Source organism: Lampetra planeri, chromosome 35, assembly GCF_965212315.1.
Source record: "Lampetra planeri chromosome 35, kcLamPlan1.2.h2, whole genome shotgun sequence".
In the NCBI taxonomy this organism is placed as follows: domain Eukaryota; kingdom Metazoa; phylum Chordata; class Hyperoartia; order Petromyzontiformes; family Petromyzontidae; genus Lampetra; species Lampetra planeri.
This window is the reverse complement of record NC_136141.1, coordinates 5,697,163-5,714,345: the sequence shown is the minus strand read 5'-3', so window position 1 is coordinate 5,714,345 and position 17,183 is coordinate 5,697,163. Positions and strand designations below refer to the sequence as shown.

Below are 17,183 nucleotides of genomic sequence, written 5' to 3'. Positions count from 1 at the left end.
GCACCACGCCCGATTGCCTTTGTCTCCCCAGTGGGGATGTCATTTGAGGCTGAGTCGACCTCGGGGGATGCCCAGGACCGGTTCAGATACTCGTCACTGGTGTTGGTCGTGGGCGGGAATCAAACTAACCGCTACACAACAACCAATCACTACGGTGAAATCACCATAACGCTTCTGCACTTTGAAACCACTTCAAGTGTTAAGAGCTCGTTGACAGGTCGGGTGAGATGACCAACAGATAGATGCACTACACAGTACTTGTGTCCCCACTGTGCTAACTTGCAGCGTTTAATCCAACCGGAACTTCGCTCATACAAGAAAGATAAAATCAAGAATCGTTTTAAATCATGCATTGTCAAAATGTATCCTCCATTTGTGAAAATGCACGCCAGAAATTCACCCGTATCTCACGTGGATTTCATAACGAAAGTGGCTTTTTCTTCAGAAATGCGTATTTAATAGACGGTTATACTGGTAGGAACGAAGTGGACCAGACCACCAATAGATTATATCGTCCGTCCGTCCGTCCGCGTTTGTCCGTCAGTCCGCGTTTGTCCGTCCGTCCGTCCGTGTATCAACATCGCCCCCTACTGCAAACACTTGGCATGACCCTGTCCGACAAGATGGCCGCCCGCTCCCCCTGCGATGTGAATTAAACAAGATGGCCGTCGCTTCCGCGCATCACGGCAAAACTTTAAACTTCGCTTCAAAATTACTTTACTGAAACGCAGCACGTTTATTTAAAAAATTACTTTACTGAAACGCAGCACGTTTTTTTTACACAGAGACAAGAAACATTTATTAACACAGAGACGAGATACATTTAATCGCCTTATTTGTGCACGAAAAGCACGGCGCGAGGCCTAGTGCGGCAGGCTTCGCGAGGCCTAGTGCGGCAGGCTTATTAACACAGAGATGAAACGCAGCACGTTTATTTAAAAAAAAATTACTTTACTGAAACGCAGCACGTTTTTATAACACAGAGACAAGAAACAATTATTAACACAGAGACGAGATACATTTAATCGCCTTATTTGTGCACGAAAAGCACGGCGCGAGGCCTAGTGCGGCAGGCTTCGCGAGGCCTAGTGCGGCAGGCTTATTAAAACAGAGATGAAACGCAGCACGTTTATTTAAAAAAAAATTACTTTACTGAAACGCAGCACGTTTTTTTTAACACAGAGACAAGAAACATTTATTAACACAGAGACGAGATACATTTAATCGCCTTATTTGTGCACGAAAAGCACGGCGCGAGGCCTAGTGCGGCAGGCTTCGCGGGGCCTAGTGCGGGAGGCTTATTAACACAGAGATGAAACGCAGCACGTTTATTGTTGTTGTTGTGCATATTGGCAGTGGTGCCTGACTCGGCTGAATCTGCAGCCCGGCAGCGGCAGAGCAGAGGCAGCGAGAGGCCTCGTCGCTGCTGCTATTCACTCGCTTATAGTTCTACCGTGTTCACTACATCTCTGTCGTGTTCACTACATCTGCTGTGTTCACTACATGTCTGCCGTGTTCACTATCATCTCTACATCTCTGTCGTGTTCACTATCATCTCTACATCTCTGTCGTGTTCACTACATCTGCTGTGTTCACTACATCTCTGCCGTGTTCACTATCATCTCTACATCTCTGTCGTGTTCACTATCATCTCTACATCTCTGTCGTGTTCACTACATCTCTGTCGTGTTCACTATCATCTCTACATCTCTGTCGTGTTCACTACATCTCTGCCGTGTTCACCACATCTCTGTCGTGTTCACCACATCTCTGCCGTGTTCACCACATCTCTGCCGTGTTCACCACATCTCTGTCGTGTTCACTACATCGTATTCACACGCAAGTATTTCTACTTGTGCTGCAATCTTTGATTATTTAGCTGCTGGCTGCATGTTTGGTGGCGATGCTACCGTTATAGCAGCACCAACTGCGGTTGGTTCTGGGTCCATGGGAACGACGCTTTTCACTGCGAGTTTGTAAAGGGTTCTAGCAGCAAATGCGGTCTCTGTTTCAGCAAGCATCTTTTCAACGTGGGCGTCCAGACAACCATTGGGGTCTTCAAAGTCGTGGTTGTTTTCGGTATCCATGTCGTGCGCGCGAATAAAAACTCGAAGTGCCAAACAAACACTGCTCAATGTAGTACTGTTATATGAATATGCCAAACGCCCGTTTATTCAACTCTATGTAGACGACATAAAATGCACCAAGGTGCCGTTTATTCCCTCTATTTTATTTCACCTTTATACTAGTAAATGCATTCGAGTTTCCCCATCTAAGGTCAATTAATCTCAGATGTGATCGTTTGGAAATGAAAGACGAGTCTTTAAATCTCACAGCGTTTCTTGTCAAAACAAACACTTTTAATTAACGTTACACTAGAATACAGTATTTTTTTCTTTAACTCCTCTATACCCGGTCGATATCCCTGTACCGGTACTAAGTATTATTCCTACCAGCCCACCCCGCAGGGTCCTGTTTTCGAGTTCCAAAATAACTCTGAAGTTTAAATAAAATCATTGCACATGCATGCAGAAAAAGTATGCTTGTCCGCACAGTATATTTTATCCATATGCAAATAAGCCAAATCCAGCATATGCAATTTAGACACCACTCATTGTATACGGTATATTTATAGTTTCAAATTGATTCAGTATTGATGCGTTTACAATAAAATCCGCTGTTAAAATTGTTTTTTTACTGCTGAACAGCAGGTGGTGTCAGTTGAATTTAATTTCGTGCACATCCGTTGCGATTATATTTTATATTGGTTATTATAAGGCACGCCTGTACTACATCTGTTTTGCTATTGGAAAATAATTATCTAGACTGCTGATAACCACCATTAAGTTCATAACTAAAATCCGTAAAATTCTGCTATTTTTGATTTCCAAAGCTTCATATCGCATGGAATGATTTTAATTCCATAAAATGCATTTGGTTCTACTGAATTTAGCTAGAGTTCACAGTTGACCCAAAAATGTTACTTTGGTTACCCTAAGATTCTGGGTGTGTATTGACTTACGTTGCCTTTTGTCATTACCATGAGCACAGAGAAAGACCCAATCAGAGCCATTGGCTCCCCATCTATAAAAGCACGCGTTACAAGGGACAAGCATTTAAGTTGGACGTTACGTTCAAACTTGAGATCTGGGAACATAATTAATAGGTACGTCTTGCAACGAAAAACGCAACTACAATATAAAATGTCTTCCGTTAATTATGGAATTGTATTTCCATCTGTTGCGTGGCTTTTTGCATTTTAACTTATATTGCCGACCAAGGAATGGTGCCAAAACAGTAATTTATCTTTATATAAATAATCTCAGCCTATCCATCAAGGTGGCTCCATTTCAAGAGGAAGGTGCACATATTGGAAACCTATTTCTACGTGCACTTGCAGTCTTATTACCACCTCAATTTACACACCGCGTTTAACTTAATAAAAATAACAATCTCCAAGCATGGTAAATTACAACCTGAGCAGGTGTTATATCAACGAGCTATTCTCGCAATATACGGTGCCACTGCTGCTCATGGAGACCGCTGTGGGTTTCCTGGGGAACGCGTTCGCCTTGTGGATTATCGTTTGGCGCATCAAGGATTGGACCTGCTTCACGATCTACATGCTCAACCTGGTGCTCAGCGACCTCCTGTTCGTGCTCGTTGCGCCCGTGCGCTCCATCTACTACATGTACGACAACCAGTGGCCCTTCGGCGAGGCGGCGTGCGACATGCTCATCACCGTCACCTACATCAGCCTCTACGGCAGCATCTTCTTCCTGACGTGCATCAGTGCCGAGCGCTACTTCGTCATCGTTCACCCGACTAGAGCGTTCCGCAACCGCTCGCTCACCTCCGCCAAGCTGGTGAGCCTGGCCGGCTGGGTCACGGTGCTGGGTGGACAACTCAGTTTGCCATTCATCTTCCACACGACCGCCGACGCACTGGACGCCAATGCGACGCGCTGCATGACCTTCAACTTAGATGACCTCTACCCGAGCTACAACACGTGGAGCTCCGTGGTCACCATCGCATTCTTCTTAGTGCCCTTCACGGTCATGAGCGTCTTCCACGGGCTCATCACGCACAACCTGCTCTACCAGGCGGCGCTCGGCGTGCGTGTGGCCAGGGCTCGGCGCAGAGCGGCCAGGCTGGTGGTGCTGGTGCAGCTGATAGTGGCGATCTGCTTCACGCCTCTGCACGTGGTGAGGCCCCTGATGACCGCCAGCAGCATGCTGACACCGACCAAATGCGACCTGCTGCAGGACCTCGCCAAAGGCTTCTTCATCAGCATGTCCATGAGCGGACTCAACAGCTGCCTCGACCCGCTGCTATTCTACCACTCGGGCGGCAAGTTCAGGAAGGAGGCGAAGGCTGTCGTCATGACCTTGCTCTGTCGAGGTTGTGTGTGCCCGGCTGGATCGAGGACGAGGAGCGAAATGCAAGCTTCTGTCATCGATGTTGAGCCGTCGCTCAACTCCAATCGTACTTGAGCAATTTGACGTGCACGTGTCTCGTCAACGTCAAGGTGTTTTGCTTCAAAACTTAGCATCGAGGCGGTGCTCATCTCCTGTTTACAGCCCTGCTGTCAGGGGTGGACAACAAATGTTCACTTCACCTATACGAGATACTTATTTTACCGGCTCCGAAGGGACGATGGGTTGAGTCACACCAAGGTTTTCCACGCGCTTACTTTGCGTCCTCCTCCATATAGCTTTGATAGTCATGGACACCATCGAGGGAAGCTGAATGTATGTCTGCTGTACCAGACTGTAAGTCTGCATGCGAAGCCTCGGGTATTATTCACCGCTAAGCCGCATGTCAAGCACGAGGATAAGGGAACAATGGGACATTTCTGGGCATTGTTGAGGAAAGTCTATGGGGTTACTGGGAGATTGATTGGGCATGACACATCTACAGAAGGAATGGTGGCTGAAGGACAATACAGTAAGTCTGCACTATAAGTGATAAACATGAGAGACCCAGTCGTAAGTCACTTGCAATCAATTATATCATCCATGTTGGCATCATGACAGCCACAGTGGAGATCTTGGTTGGATTGTTACATCGCTGGATCATGGTAGATCTTCATTCATCCAGCATGCAAAGAGACCATTCCGTATATGCATTACAGCATTGTGATACGGAAGTAAGTGGGTTAGTAAGAAGTGGAGTGAATTGGTAATATGAGGCCAGTATAAACCATGGCACGGGTAAAGAGCCACATTGACTACCATTGTAAGAGCCACGGGTCACAACCTGTATTACACACTGGTACTTTACAGATAATGTGTCTATTATTACAGAAAAACGATCTATTTCATTTGGCAGATTCATCATTGACTGGCGAGCAGGAAAATAAAATGTATGAGGCTATGACAATGCTGGCAAGTACAGAAGTTGCTTTAAATCGCCATGTTTTTGTATATAATGTGCAGTTCACTATATATACAAATTATACAAATGTGTGTCTTTTAGCTTGCTCGACTGTGGACTGAATGTGTATATATGGTTTAGGTTTCCAATGTAATCGAGGATTAACTCTGGACTATGCATCGATTCACTGGTATCTCCTTGGCCATCTTGCAATGTGTAGACTTCTCTACGCTGTTCTTACGCTCCTGTACACCCCGTTTCAACAAGAGGCAGCCAATGTGGAGACATCACTAAATCCCGAACGGGCTTTTGCAAATTGACGGTGCAAGCATACCCCACTCCAACTCTGCATGTAGTGCCCACTCATTATTCACTGCTAATCGACGGTTGAGCACGTGAATTACGGAACAACATTCACGGACATGTAGTATTCATTCAAGGTTATTATTATGCTTGTTTACCCGGGAAATCCTCACTTAGTCTCATGGCTATCAGGAGGGTCCTGCCAAATTTTTCGCACGAGGAGGCCATCATTTCGATGTATATTCCATTTGAGTCAATTATGGGTAATTTTTAAAATTTGGCAGATGTGGACAGCCTCAGTAAATATACAACGTTGGGTCAACATTGGCATGTGGTTGGAACTGTTGGACCAACTTCTTGGCCCAACGTTCCATGTTTACTGGGATAATACCGGAACGCAATCGCATTGTCTTTAACGTCTACTGTGACGCAGGTGACACGTGTTTTCTGCTTAGCGCACCTGCATTATTAACCAGGGCAGCCGCTGGATTTCAACCGTGAACCTCTTGTAGCTTAAGCGAACGGGCTACCGCTAGGCCACTTCACTGCTAGGTTATGGCTTATAAAAAAACGTGGTTGAGTTATTGGTGGTGGTAAAGACACATTTACAAAAATAATGATGGCCGATGGATCATACATATTGTAATATAAACATACTCTTTGGTTCTTTCGGTAAAGTCTCGTCGGTAGAAAAATAAAATAAAACAGTGTAGCAGTTCCACTGCTGGATTATTTTTCTTCCCGCCTGAGGACGACCGCTTGTGTTGCGATCGAAACGTCGTGATATATTATTTTTATTATTATTTTTCTACCTACGTGACTTTACCAAAAGAACCAAAGAGTATGGATTCCTGCAGTCACGAAAGCTTCAAATTAATATAAACATATTAAATCCATACACGTTAAATTCATAAATATGCATAGTAGCCATTCAGTTAATATTAATTTTACATGGAGATCTGAGGGTCAGTAAAACAAAGTGGCTTTCCATTGGGTTTTTGGGTTGTACTGTGTGTTGGAACTGAGAAAACTCCCATTTACATGGGACGAAACGTCAGACATCGTGCTGAACAACATGCGGTGCAACTCAAAAACACATTCAAGAGCTACATAGCACCACAAATTGTTAAAACATATGCAGTGGTAAGACATGCACATGATGGATTTATCAATATGTGGCATCACCTATAACTGGTGTCCAAAAAAAAATTAGACCCGCATTGACTTGCTTAGAGCCGTGGGCCACAAACATGTATGACCGAATACTCATACTGTGCACATATTTATAATGTATCATGTTACCAGCAACAGATATAAAATGAAATCTTGAGAAAGGCTAGCAATATATGAGAAAAATCAATATATGTAATGAGATGTATAAACCCAATAACTGAAAACGTCTTAAATTATGCACCTCAATGTTTGCAGATTGCATAGTTAATTATACATTTAAAAAAATACATTGACATGAGATTTGAGAAAATAATTGTGAGATGTCAGAGAAAATAGTCAAGCATTTAGGGATGGTCAAAAAACATTGATACATCGGTAACAGATGGTTCAGATATTTCAATTATTTGCACATTGATATTGATCCCTCTGATAAGATCGAAACATCATTGTTTTCCTTTCAATGTTTTGCTATGTTTTTAATATCGATAAAAAATCATTAAAAAAATATATTTGTTGAAAATAATTAACTTCCCGCTCCAAATGTCCTCGACAGGTTTATATCCTGGAGATAGGTTTCAAGTCAATATTCTGGAAAATAGATTTATATTTGCAGTTGACTTTTGTTTATTTTTTAAAGATATTAAAAATTTGTTTTACTTAATAGTAAACATTTCTTTGGGATATGTATAGTTCGTCCCTCTAAATAGTTAATAAAAAACACATTTCGTTCAAATATTTTAGTATACATCCATGATTTCATTAAAGCAATGATTGTTCAATGTTTATTTAATGTTCTATCCCTACATAAGAGATTGCGTCAGATATGATAATTGCGAAATAGCCAGTATATGCAATCCATCATTTTTAAATGGAAAGCATTTCCATATTTTGAGTGTGTTTTGAACCATGTCTCGAGTTTCTATTGTATAATGCTGTGAATTTTACCATCACGTGTTTTATCGGAACTTAATTTTGCATGGCTTCAGCTATGCATATTTAACTGTGTTCATTTTTAATAAAGTATAATATAAAAGGGCAATCTTTCGTGTGGTATGAAAAAGGGTCATTGCCCGAAACTTCACCTTTTATGGTATTCATGTTAAGGCCAGTGTTAATGACCAATGTTGAAATTCATATACTGTATATCGAAGGGACAATATGCATGTGGTCTACAACTCGTACAAAAATTTGTTTTAATATAAACACGCATTTATATGAATCCATTTACTTTCATCATTCCAAGTATGCGAATAGCAACACAAGCAAAGCGCGGAAGTAAATTATATACACGTTGAACTTGAACGCAAACAAATGAAAAGTGTATTGATTAGTATTCTTGGTTCTTTCGGTAAAGTCACGGAGAAGGGAAATAATAAATATAAAACAAAAATTATCACGACGTTTCGACTGCAACACATGCAATCATCATCAGGTGTGAAATCCACAGCAAATTTGAAAAAAAAATATTGCTGTGGATTTCACACCTGATGATGAAACGTCGTGATAATTTTTTATTGTTTTATATTTTTATTCTTTTATTATTTCCCTTCTACGTAACTTTACCGAAAGAACTGCAGTCACGAAAGCTTTAAATAAAAAAAATGTATTAATTAGATTTGGTCTTTTATGTTCTTATTACCATAGGGGTTGGTGACCAGATAGTGAACGAACCCCTTACACGTTCCAGCACACAACAGCGCGTGGCCGCAACCCAAGAATCCCAAACACGAAGTCACGTGACCCAGAAGCGCGCGCGGGGCGGGGGGGGGGGCGCCAGAAAGGAAATTACATTTCCTACCCAGCATAGGGGCCACCGGGCAATTTTACGCCTCGCGATTGGACGCCGCCTCTCTTCAGCCCCGCCCCCACCCCAACATCCGCTTTACAATTGGCCAGCCTGAGCGCGCGCTCAAACCCCCCCCCCCCGCCTCTTTTACTACGACCAATCGCGTGCGTGCGTGTCGCCCGCGCTATCCTTATGCGCTGTAGAGATTGCAAGAGGGCCGTGGTGTCTGGAAGTGGTGGTGGTGGTGTTGGCCCACGGCCTGCTGGTTGCTGCTCCTGCCGGGCCCCGCTTCTCGACTTGCGTGAGGGTTTGCCGCGGTTTTTTTCTCCCCTTCTTCTCTTCATTTGTTTCGCTTGATCTCATTAGTGGCGGTGGTGATGAATGCGACCGACCGATGTGTGATTGTTGAACGCGTTTTGTAATAGCCGCGAAGGCGGGGTGGTTTAAGTAGGGCAGGCGGGCAGATTGGAGCGAAGCGAGTTTATGTGGCGATACGGTTTGGCTAGTCTAGTGAGGCCCCAATTGCCGCCCTGAGGTGAAATTCGCAATTATACGATGAATAAACTGCGGCGCCACTTAACCTTTTGTGTGTATTGCGATGTAGAAAGTATCACCGATTAAAAGTCTTATTTTTGAGCTACCCATGGACAACAACTTCACTCGTGTGGAGCGGTGTTAGTGGCATTGTCTCATTCGGCCCACGTGTATAGTGGAAGAGGGTTTATTGTTGGCTCATTTTTTCGATTTCCACAACGTTTCTTGGTGTCAGACGGAACTACTCTTCAATAATGTGCGTTGAACGCTATGCAGTATTTATGGAAAATGTGGGCCATGGCCTAATTTTTATGAAAGTAAAATTAGCCCCTATTGGGGAAGACTTGTCTTTGAATTACGAACGTTTATTCAAGAAAGCTTAACCGAGTTTTGGTAAGTTCCTGCGTTGGCATGTTTGGTCAATTCCATGCATGTGGCAGGAAGCTTAAGGACGTGGAGAAATATCACGCGCACGAAAGAATAACATTGAAAGGTCCCACAGTGGGGTTCATGAACTCACTTGACATACTGTATTGCCATCTTGACCATCGCGCAACGCAGCGGTTACATCATTATCTAGTTTTAAAGTTATATATCGTGTATATTCATTCGCAGAAAGTGTTATTGGGTGGTGACCAGTTGGAATTTGCCATTGGCACGCACAGTTGTGAGGTTTCTTCAGACGCTAGAAAAAGACATCTGCTTTTAAGGAGGCTGGCTACACTGCTCTCAGTAAATTATATCTTGCTGGGATTCGTAGAGTAGCCAGCAAGGTGATTAATATTTGGTTTGGATGTATGCAGTGTCTAGCACCTGACTCGAAATTCACAGCACGTCAGTTCTAATTTCCAGTAAGATATTGAAACCTGTACCGGTTTTAGGCGTCCTGAAACCTTCACAAATCCACACTCACTAATGTGGTGAGCTATGGTCATAAAACCCATGACCGACATGGCAAAAGAAGGGCCTCATCCAACAGTAGATTGAGAAAGGGCTACACATTAAGTTATTTAAAGTTTAGACTCTCATTTCCAAATGTACCTTTGTCCAGTACCCAAAATGTTTAATGGTCCATGTCAATATGTCATTGTGGGTTCCTTCTCATCTTCCAATACATTCAGCCAGTTGAACAACATTATTTGTGGTCTGCACTGTGTTTAGGATGCACCTGCTCAAGTTTTAAAGAAAAACTTTTGTAGCTGCTCTCAAAGTCAACCATGGCCGCCGCAGCAGTGGCGGTGGCAGTGTCGAGCATCAACCCGCGGCAGGACTTCCCCGCGTGGCTGGCCGCTCACGGCGTGAGCCTCAGTGTGGCCGAGGCCGTGGACAGGGAGCTGGGCATTGGCGACTACGAGGCGTTCCTGGCGTGCGCCGAGCAGCCCCACGTCAGGGCTGAGCTGTTCGCTGCTGCCAGGGAAAGGCTGCCCTTCGCCTTCTACGCTGTGCTGCGCCGCGTCACTGAGGCCTCGTCTCCCAAGCGCCACGACGGAGCAGGGGTAGCTGGAGGAGTACTCCAGGCCACTGCGGCAGCCACTGCTTTCCAACCGTTCCTCAGCGGCCTCCTGGACGCCATCGTCCTCATGCTCAACAGTCTGAGCCAGGAGCTGCTGCAGTCGGCCGAGAGGTTCAGCTGCCTGGAGCCTGCACTCTACCCTAATGCTGTGGAAGAAGGCCTGAGCCCGTATTTACAAGAAGACGGTATTGTTAATCACAAAACAGCCAAAGAAATGCAACTTTGCTGTGGCTATTGTCTGGCTGATTGGTGCTGAGGTCAAAGTGCTCAACTCACAATTCAAAGGTCATAAGTTCAAATTCCGATTGGGGGTTGACTCAACCCATCTCCCCTGTGAGGTTGATTAAATTAGTGTCACTGTGAAAGGCAATTATCCTGTAGCAAGACTCGTCCCATCAATATGATTGTGAAATAATATCTCCTCAGGGTTGCCAGAGGACATGAGCACCACATTATGCTTGTTTGAGCATGGAGAGACGGTTTGAAATGGCTGTGTCATTTAGTTTAAAATAAAATTACCAAACACCTAAATCTTGACTTAAAGCTTTCGTGACTGCAGGAATTCATATTCTTTGGGTCTTTCAGTAAAGTAACGTAGATAGGTTCATCAGGATGGCTAATGCTTGTGTTGCGATCGAAACGTCGTAGTTTTTTTGGTTACTTTCTTTGAACCTATCTACGTGACTTTACCGAAAGAACCAAAGAGCATGGATCCTGGCAGTCACGAAAACTTAAAATCTAGAATTTAACGAAAGACCCAAAGAATACCAAACACCGTTTTTTATTCGTTCACAGATATCAAGGATCTACAGCTTCACAACTGAAAATGTACAACTTATTAATAGTTCAAAAGTCACCCCAGTTCACTACTCAGTAGTTGGTCAATATGTGTATATTGGTGTATGCTTATTATGGTTTCATTAAATATGTGTACATTCATGCTATCAAACACGATATGAAGACAGGGACTGAATAATGTTATATTTTGTGGTTTTACTTTTCATACTTTACAGAATGCTCAATGTATTATTAATGTAGGTGAGTGCATTTCTGTATTGTTGGAAGATTAATGAAATGCCTCAATAAGTCATCTTTGTTTTGCTTTAAATTGCGTTTTCAGATGGAGAAGTCTATGAGACTGATGCCCCTGCAGTGCCTGATGGACCCCCTGAGGATGCACAAGACAACCAATCCCAGTCTTGGGAAGATGGTAAACTTCAGTGACGTCATGCCACGACATTTTGACTTCCATGAATCGGTACCACTGTATCTTGTGTACCTGTGCATGTATGTACATATATGCATGCGTTTGCAAGCTAGTACAAAATAAATGCATGAATAAGTCTGTAGTTTGATACGAGATCTTATTAGTGTGAAATATATAAATGTTCTGCATACTTAATGTATTACATTGTGATCAAATTGCCGAGCTTGTATTCATCATTGAGCTGCTTTTTAATGTTTTCTAGTCCAAAACCGTTATCGTCTAATGAAACCATCTCATTTGAGTTGGGCTTCAGTTATGAGAGCATGTGCACTGCTGTGTCTAGGGGGCAAGTCAGAATCTGAAGCAGTCCAGCAGGCCACTGATCTGGAGGACATGGAAGGGACAGAACAGCAGGAATGGAGTGGTTACAACGTCAAAATGGAGCATTACGACAACGCTCAAGCTCGAGGTATATTTACAGTTATCCTTTTGATGTTGTAGTGTTTTCACCTTCTAATGATGGTGCAGGCTAACGGATAACCTGCTGCCCAGGTGATGTTGGGAGCTTCCCAGAAGATTCACATGGTTTACAAGAAGTGGTAGAAACAGCTGATGGTGACTACCGTGTGAAGGATGTGAAGCTAGAAACTGGGCAAGCTTCAGCAGGTAAATTGATTTTTATTATGGCTCAGTGTAACTCAATTGACATCTGCAGGCTTATAGTTGTGAGATTGTAACCGAGGCCATCATTGTGTTTATTTAAATTGTTGGGATGTAACAGAGTAGCTGTTTTATTCCTGCTATAACAATGTGGAATGCATACCATGGGCTCTGCTCGGTGCTCGTTTGAGCAGGTGGACACTGGTCTTTAACCTTAAATAATTTGAAATTATACATCAAAGTCCAGGGGACTAATACGTTATAAAAATGCAAACCTTTTTTCCACGTTCTCATCAAAACAGAAAATGTTTTATTCCAACAGAATAGGACATGCCACTTTAAATGAGAAAACCGTACCATTTACTTTAAAGGAATTAATACAATTCTAGGCACAACTGTTCATCCAAGCTCGTAATTAACAAGCAACAAGAACCCTACATATTTTGTAAGGGTCTCAATGGGTTAAAAGCAGGAAGAGATTAATCGATCACACTAATGGTAAACGATTCATTATAAATTAAATCTAACATTTGGTGAACAAGTGTACATTTATTTGTAGTTACATACACATATAAACTACTAATTTGTCCATTTTAGCAAACAGCTGGAATCAAAGCGGTGAAAATGAAACTGAAGCAGATGATGGTGGCCATTCTGAATCTTCGCGGCATCCATCTGAGACTGGGCGCCGCATGACGGAGCGGCAAGCGGCGCTGCACCGGCGGGCTGAGTTGACGAACCGGGGAAGCGGTGGTGAGGCTGGCAGCTGGTCCTCCCCCGTGGCCGCTTATCCACCCGGCGCCGCCTCACCTTGGGCGTCGAGGTCGCGTATTCAATCGCAGGGCAGCGGCGGTGGCCGTGCGGGGTCAGCACCACCCCGGGCTGCCAAACGGCGCAGGAGTGATTCAGGTGACCAGCCGTTCATCTGTCAGGAGTGCGGCACGTGCTTTAAACGCAAGTGGTACCTAGTGGCGCACGAGCGCAAGCATTCAGGTGTGCGGCCGCACGCATGCGAGCACTGTGGCAAGCGCTTCCTCGCCTCGCACGACCTGGTGCGGCATCGGCGCACGCATACAGGGGAGAAGCCGTTTGCCTGTCAGCTGTGTGAGAAACGCTTCTCCAGGTCCTATGGCCTTTCCTGTCACATGAAGACGCACGGTCTCGCGTAGGCGTCGCATCTGGCTCCGTCAGGCCAATTGGAGAGCTTTACTTAGTTGGGGAGATTCTGCTTCAAGAATTGGGAGGAAGGTGTTCATGTTTATAAGTGAAAGTATTTTTTATTAAAAGATGTACATTGAGATGGTGGGCTTGAATGAACAATTTCCTTTGCCACTGAATTGTTTTCAGTGTTTCTCTTTACTATACTTTAATATTTCCACGTGCAGTCACAGTTATAATATAGGACCTTTTTTCAAGTGCTGTTGATATATACTTAAAAAAGTATTTCCTTAATCATTTACTGCGTACATTTCAATAGGCATCAATAAAAGTTAATCTGCTCAATACTTTGTTGGTGTGCAAACAATCATGTTAGTATGAGGGATTGGGGGCACCTTCAAATAGGTTCGGTTTGTTTTTAAGACCAGGCTTTATGGGATCATCTGAAAATTGTGGATCGTGTCTGCACAAGTGTGGCATGTTAATTTTGGGCATTCTGTAATCGTGGGTACAACAGATGTTAAGTTGATCTTGCATTTGTTAAAACTGCATTTCTCAAACGCCATTCATCATGACCCATACATGTTAACGCTACACCCTGCAGGTGCCTGACCTTGTAAACGTGTCCTATGTGAGAACGGGCACTAATTCAAATTAAGATTCTCTCAATTTGAATTGGGACATATGTATATGATAGGAGATGTTTACCAATCATTAACGGTGTGTAGCGTATCTCAGCCTGTTTGTGTTTGAATGAGAAATATTGGTTCATGTGGAAGGCAGACAATGGGTTGCAAAGACTGCAGTTTATGAAACTCAAGCTTCAGAACAATTGCACTAGCTCTCCTGCATTTGAGGAATAGTGACGGTGCTTATGGTGAGGCAGGTTTGATTGTACAATGATGCATCACTTTTAGTTCTCAGATTGAACTATTCTGAAATCAGCATTGCAAAGCACATGGTCTGTCACATCAGCCGTATTTGGATTATAAAGTGTGTAATTATTTTCCTGCCAACATTCTGTTTTATGTGCCACATTAATACAGCATAAGGGATTTTAACAAACTTACCAATGCAGGTAAATGGAGCTAACTTGAAAAATAATAATTCTCAGCAGTGCTCTCTTTATGTTTCCATTCCACCAGGTCACAAGAAGATAATAGAATCTGATCCAGGTGAGCCTCCGCTGGGTGCTTCAAATTACGTGTCCAGAAGTTTACCCATAGGCAGCCACTCGAATTACGCTAGCTTCCCCTACCATGCAGACGTGCACGGCAGTAACAATAACAGTAGCAATAGCAACAATAGTAGCCTCTCGCTGGGCCAGTCGTGCGAGATACCGACCTCCAGCCAAGAAAACGCCGCAGCATTGGACGCACTGCAGAGGGCGGAAGAGAGTCTGGAAAACGAGTCAAAGTACCGCGCGTACACGCAATACAGGACCATCGACGTCGCCGGTGGCAAAGAGTTCCAGTGCGAGCAGTGCGAGGAGTCATTTCCCCACCTACACATGATGCGGGTGCACCTGCGCAAGCACACTGGGGAGAAGCTGTACACATGCGAGTACTGCGGAAAGGAATTTATCATCTCCAACAACCTGGCGCGCCACCGAAGGACGCACACGGGGGAGAAGCCATTCGTGTGCGACGTCTGCGGCAAGAAGTTCTGCATATCATACAGCCTGATCCGCCACAAAAGGACGCACGAACAGGGTGGGGGGGGCGAGCCTGAACTCGAGCCCGAAGTATTGGAGTAAAAAAGGAGAACATGAGAGTGTTTCAAGAATAGTCTAACTTTGACAAACTTGTTACGTCTTTCTACCGTCATGCTATAAAACTTACAAAACGGTAATTGAAGTCGGGATAAATTGTATGTAATTTAGTTTTTAAACTGAGTGGAAGTCATCCTGTGGTGGCCTCTAAAAAGTCAGTAATGCCATAATTTTACTCGATAGCAAATGTGAATACACGTGTGGCCATTTTTATTTACTTCATCGCAGCTGCAACAGAACTCCAAAATGGATTCCTCTGCCTAATGGAGGGCGAGCACATCTGGAAATGCTGGTCTCGTTGAGGCGTTCCATATAAATACAATTAATTTTCTTAATCAAAAATAAATACTGGAATTTGTGTGCTGTTGCTGGCTTGCATATATTCAAGTTTTTTTGTCAAATACCTTAGTAATAGGTACCGAGTAGAGATAGATTATATTCGATAACCTCAAGAGGCTAATCCTTTTTATTCAGAATGAATTACTATTTTTAGGACTTATTGTGAATGGATGTTAACAGGCATTTTTTTTAAAATGGGAAGTGATGGTGCATTACCTGCTGTTGGTGTTGACCCTACTTGGCAATACTGGCTTGACAATTGGGAAAATAAATACTCAGGGGATAATCACTAGATTTCAGCTTAACTAAAGGGGACATTTGGCACCCAGTATAGCTCCAAAAGTAAATTTGAAGGTGCAGCTGGGTGGTGCCAAATTTGCAGACGAAACGACTTTTGGCAGCAGCTTCTGATAGCAGAAACCCCGTCTGTTTGGATACCCTCATCACTCGAAGCAGCCAAATAAGAACATGCTGAAATACAAGACACCACTACTGTACATATGAGCAACCTTAACCAGACAGAATCAAGTCCTTCATTCTTGGTGGTACTACACCCTACATTTTCTAACACGTACCACCATTGATCTCTAAATGTATTTTTGCTGTTGTACAATATTCCTGTTGGCGTTAAAGTTAGGGACAATGTATACAAATGTTTTAATTGCATACGACTTGAATCTTTTTTAATTAACTTAAATGACATTAACCTATGGTATGCTTTATTGTAAATATTATGTGATGTTACAGCCACAGAAATGAATTGGTAATACACTTTAATGTATTTTAATATTGATATTTTAGCTCTAGTGAGCTTGCCTTTCAATGAAATGCAAACTGCCCAAGAGATGCCCACTGCTGCTTTAGGCAGCTTTTAAAAACGGCAAAAAAATCCAATATTGAATGCTTCCACAGTTTTTAACCCTTGTGTTAAAACAAACATGTTGCTGGAATTGGTAGAATGCCGAAAATTTGAATGGAAATACTTTTTAAGTGTATACATGACTGCATCTGTCCTTGCATGGATGAAGTTAACCAAGCTAATTTAGCATATGGTATAAATATTAGAAGATGTAGTCAATTTTCTTGCCCATTGGATAACTGCGCCACATTGTTATTTTGCCTTTATTTGTATACACCTGAAACCTATAAACTGCTTCAATATGCATGCTTTCTGTATTTGCAGTAATACATTGATATATTTGAGAATGTGTGAGCCTTATGAAATAAGGGATGACTTGTACAAAAGTTGTATATTTTAAAGATGCATAATCTTTCGACATTAAACATTGCTATTGTGTACTCAAACATTTAAAATGTCTGCTTAGTCTCAAACATGTAATGCAAACACTATCATACTACACTT

General features: G+C 43.1%; 2 protein-coding genes across 3 annotated transcripts; both read left to right on the top strand.

Moving 5' to 3' along the window:
• The first annotated feature begins 3,461 nt into the window (after positions 1–3,461).
• LOC144730173 (P2Y purinoceptor 1-like) lies at positions 3,462–4,493 on the top strand. The gene has a single exon (XM_078610774.1). The coding sequence runs from the start codon at positions 3,462–3,464 to the stop codon at positions 4,491–4,493; it is 1,032 nt and encodes a 343-aa protein (XP_078466900.1).
• Positions 4,494–8,830: 4,337 nt separating this feature from the next.
• Positions 8,831–17,134, top strand: LOC144730339 (uncharacterized). 2 transcript variants are annotated; one of them, XM_078611083.1, is made up of 7 exons: positions 8,831–8,939; positions 10,334–10,870; positions 11,806–11,895; positions 12,236–12,361; positions 12,445–12,558; positions 13,150–13,461; positions 14,856–17,134. In XM_078611083.1, exons 2-7 carry the CDS (start codon positions 10,390–10,392, stop codon positions 15,464–15,466), a joined length of 1,734 nt encoding a protein of 577 aa, XP_078467209.1. In that variant the 5' UTR covers positions 8,831–8,939; positions 10,334–10,389; the 3' UTR covers positions 15,467–17,134. The 2 variants fall into 2 exon arrangements, with proteins under 2 accessions (XP_078467209.1, XP_078467210.1); XM_078611084.1 differs by lacking the exon at positions 12,445–12,558.
• The last annotated feature ends 49 nt before the right edge of the window (positions 17,135–17,183 follow it).

Bases quoted from the DNA above. Each gene is read 5' to 3' on its own strand.
- LOC144730173 (XM_078610774.1), top strand. From the start codon at position 3,462: ATGGTAAATTACAACCTGAGCAGGTGTTATATCAACGAGCTATTCTCG.
- LOC144730339 (XM_078611083.1), top strand. From the start codon at position 10,390: ATGGCCGCCGCAGCAGTGGCGGTGGCAGTGTCGAGCATCAACCCGCGG. The intron at 10,871-11,805 runs GTATTGTTAATC...TTGCGTTTTCAG, and splicing joins CCCGTATTTACAAGAAGACG to ATGGAGAAGTCTATGAGACT. The intron at 11,896-12,235 runs GTAAACTTCAGT...TGCTGTGTCTAG, and splicing joins ATCCCAGTCTTGGGAAGATG to GGGGCAAGTCAGAATCTGAA.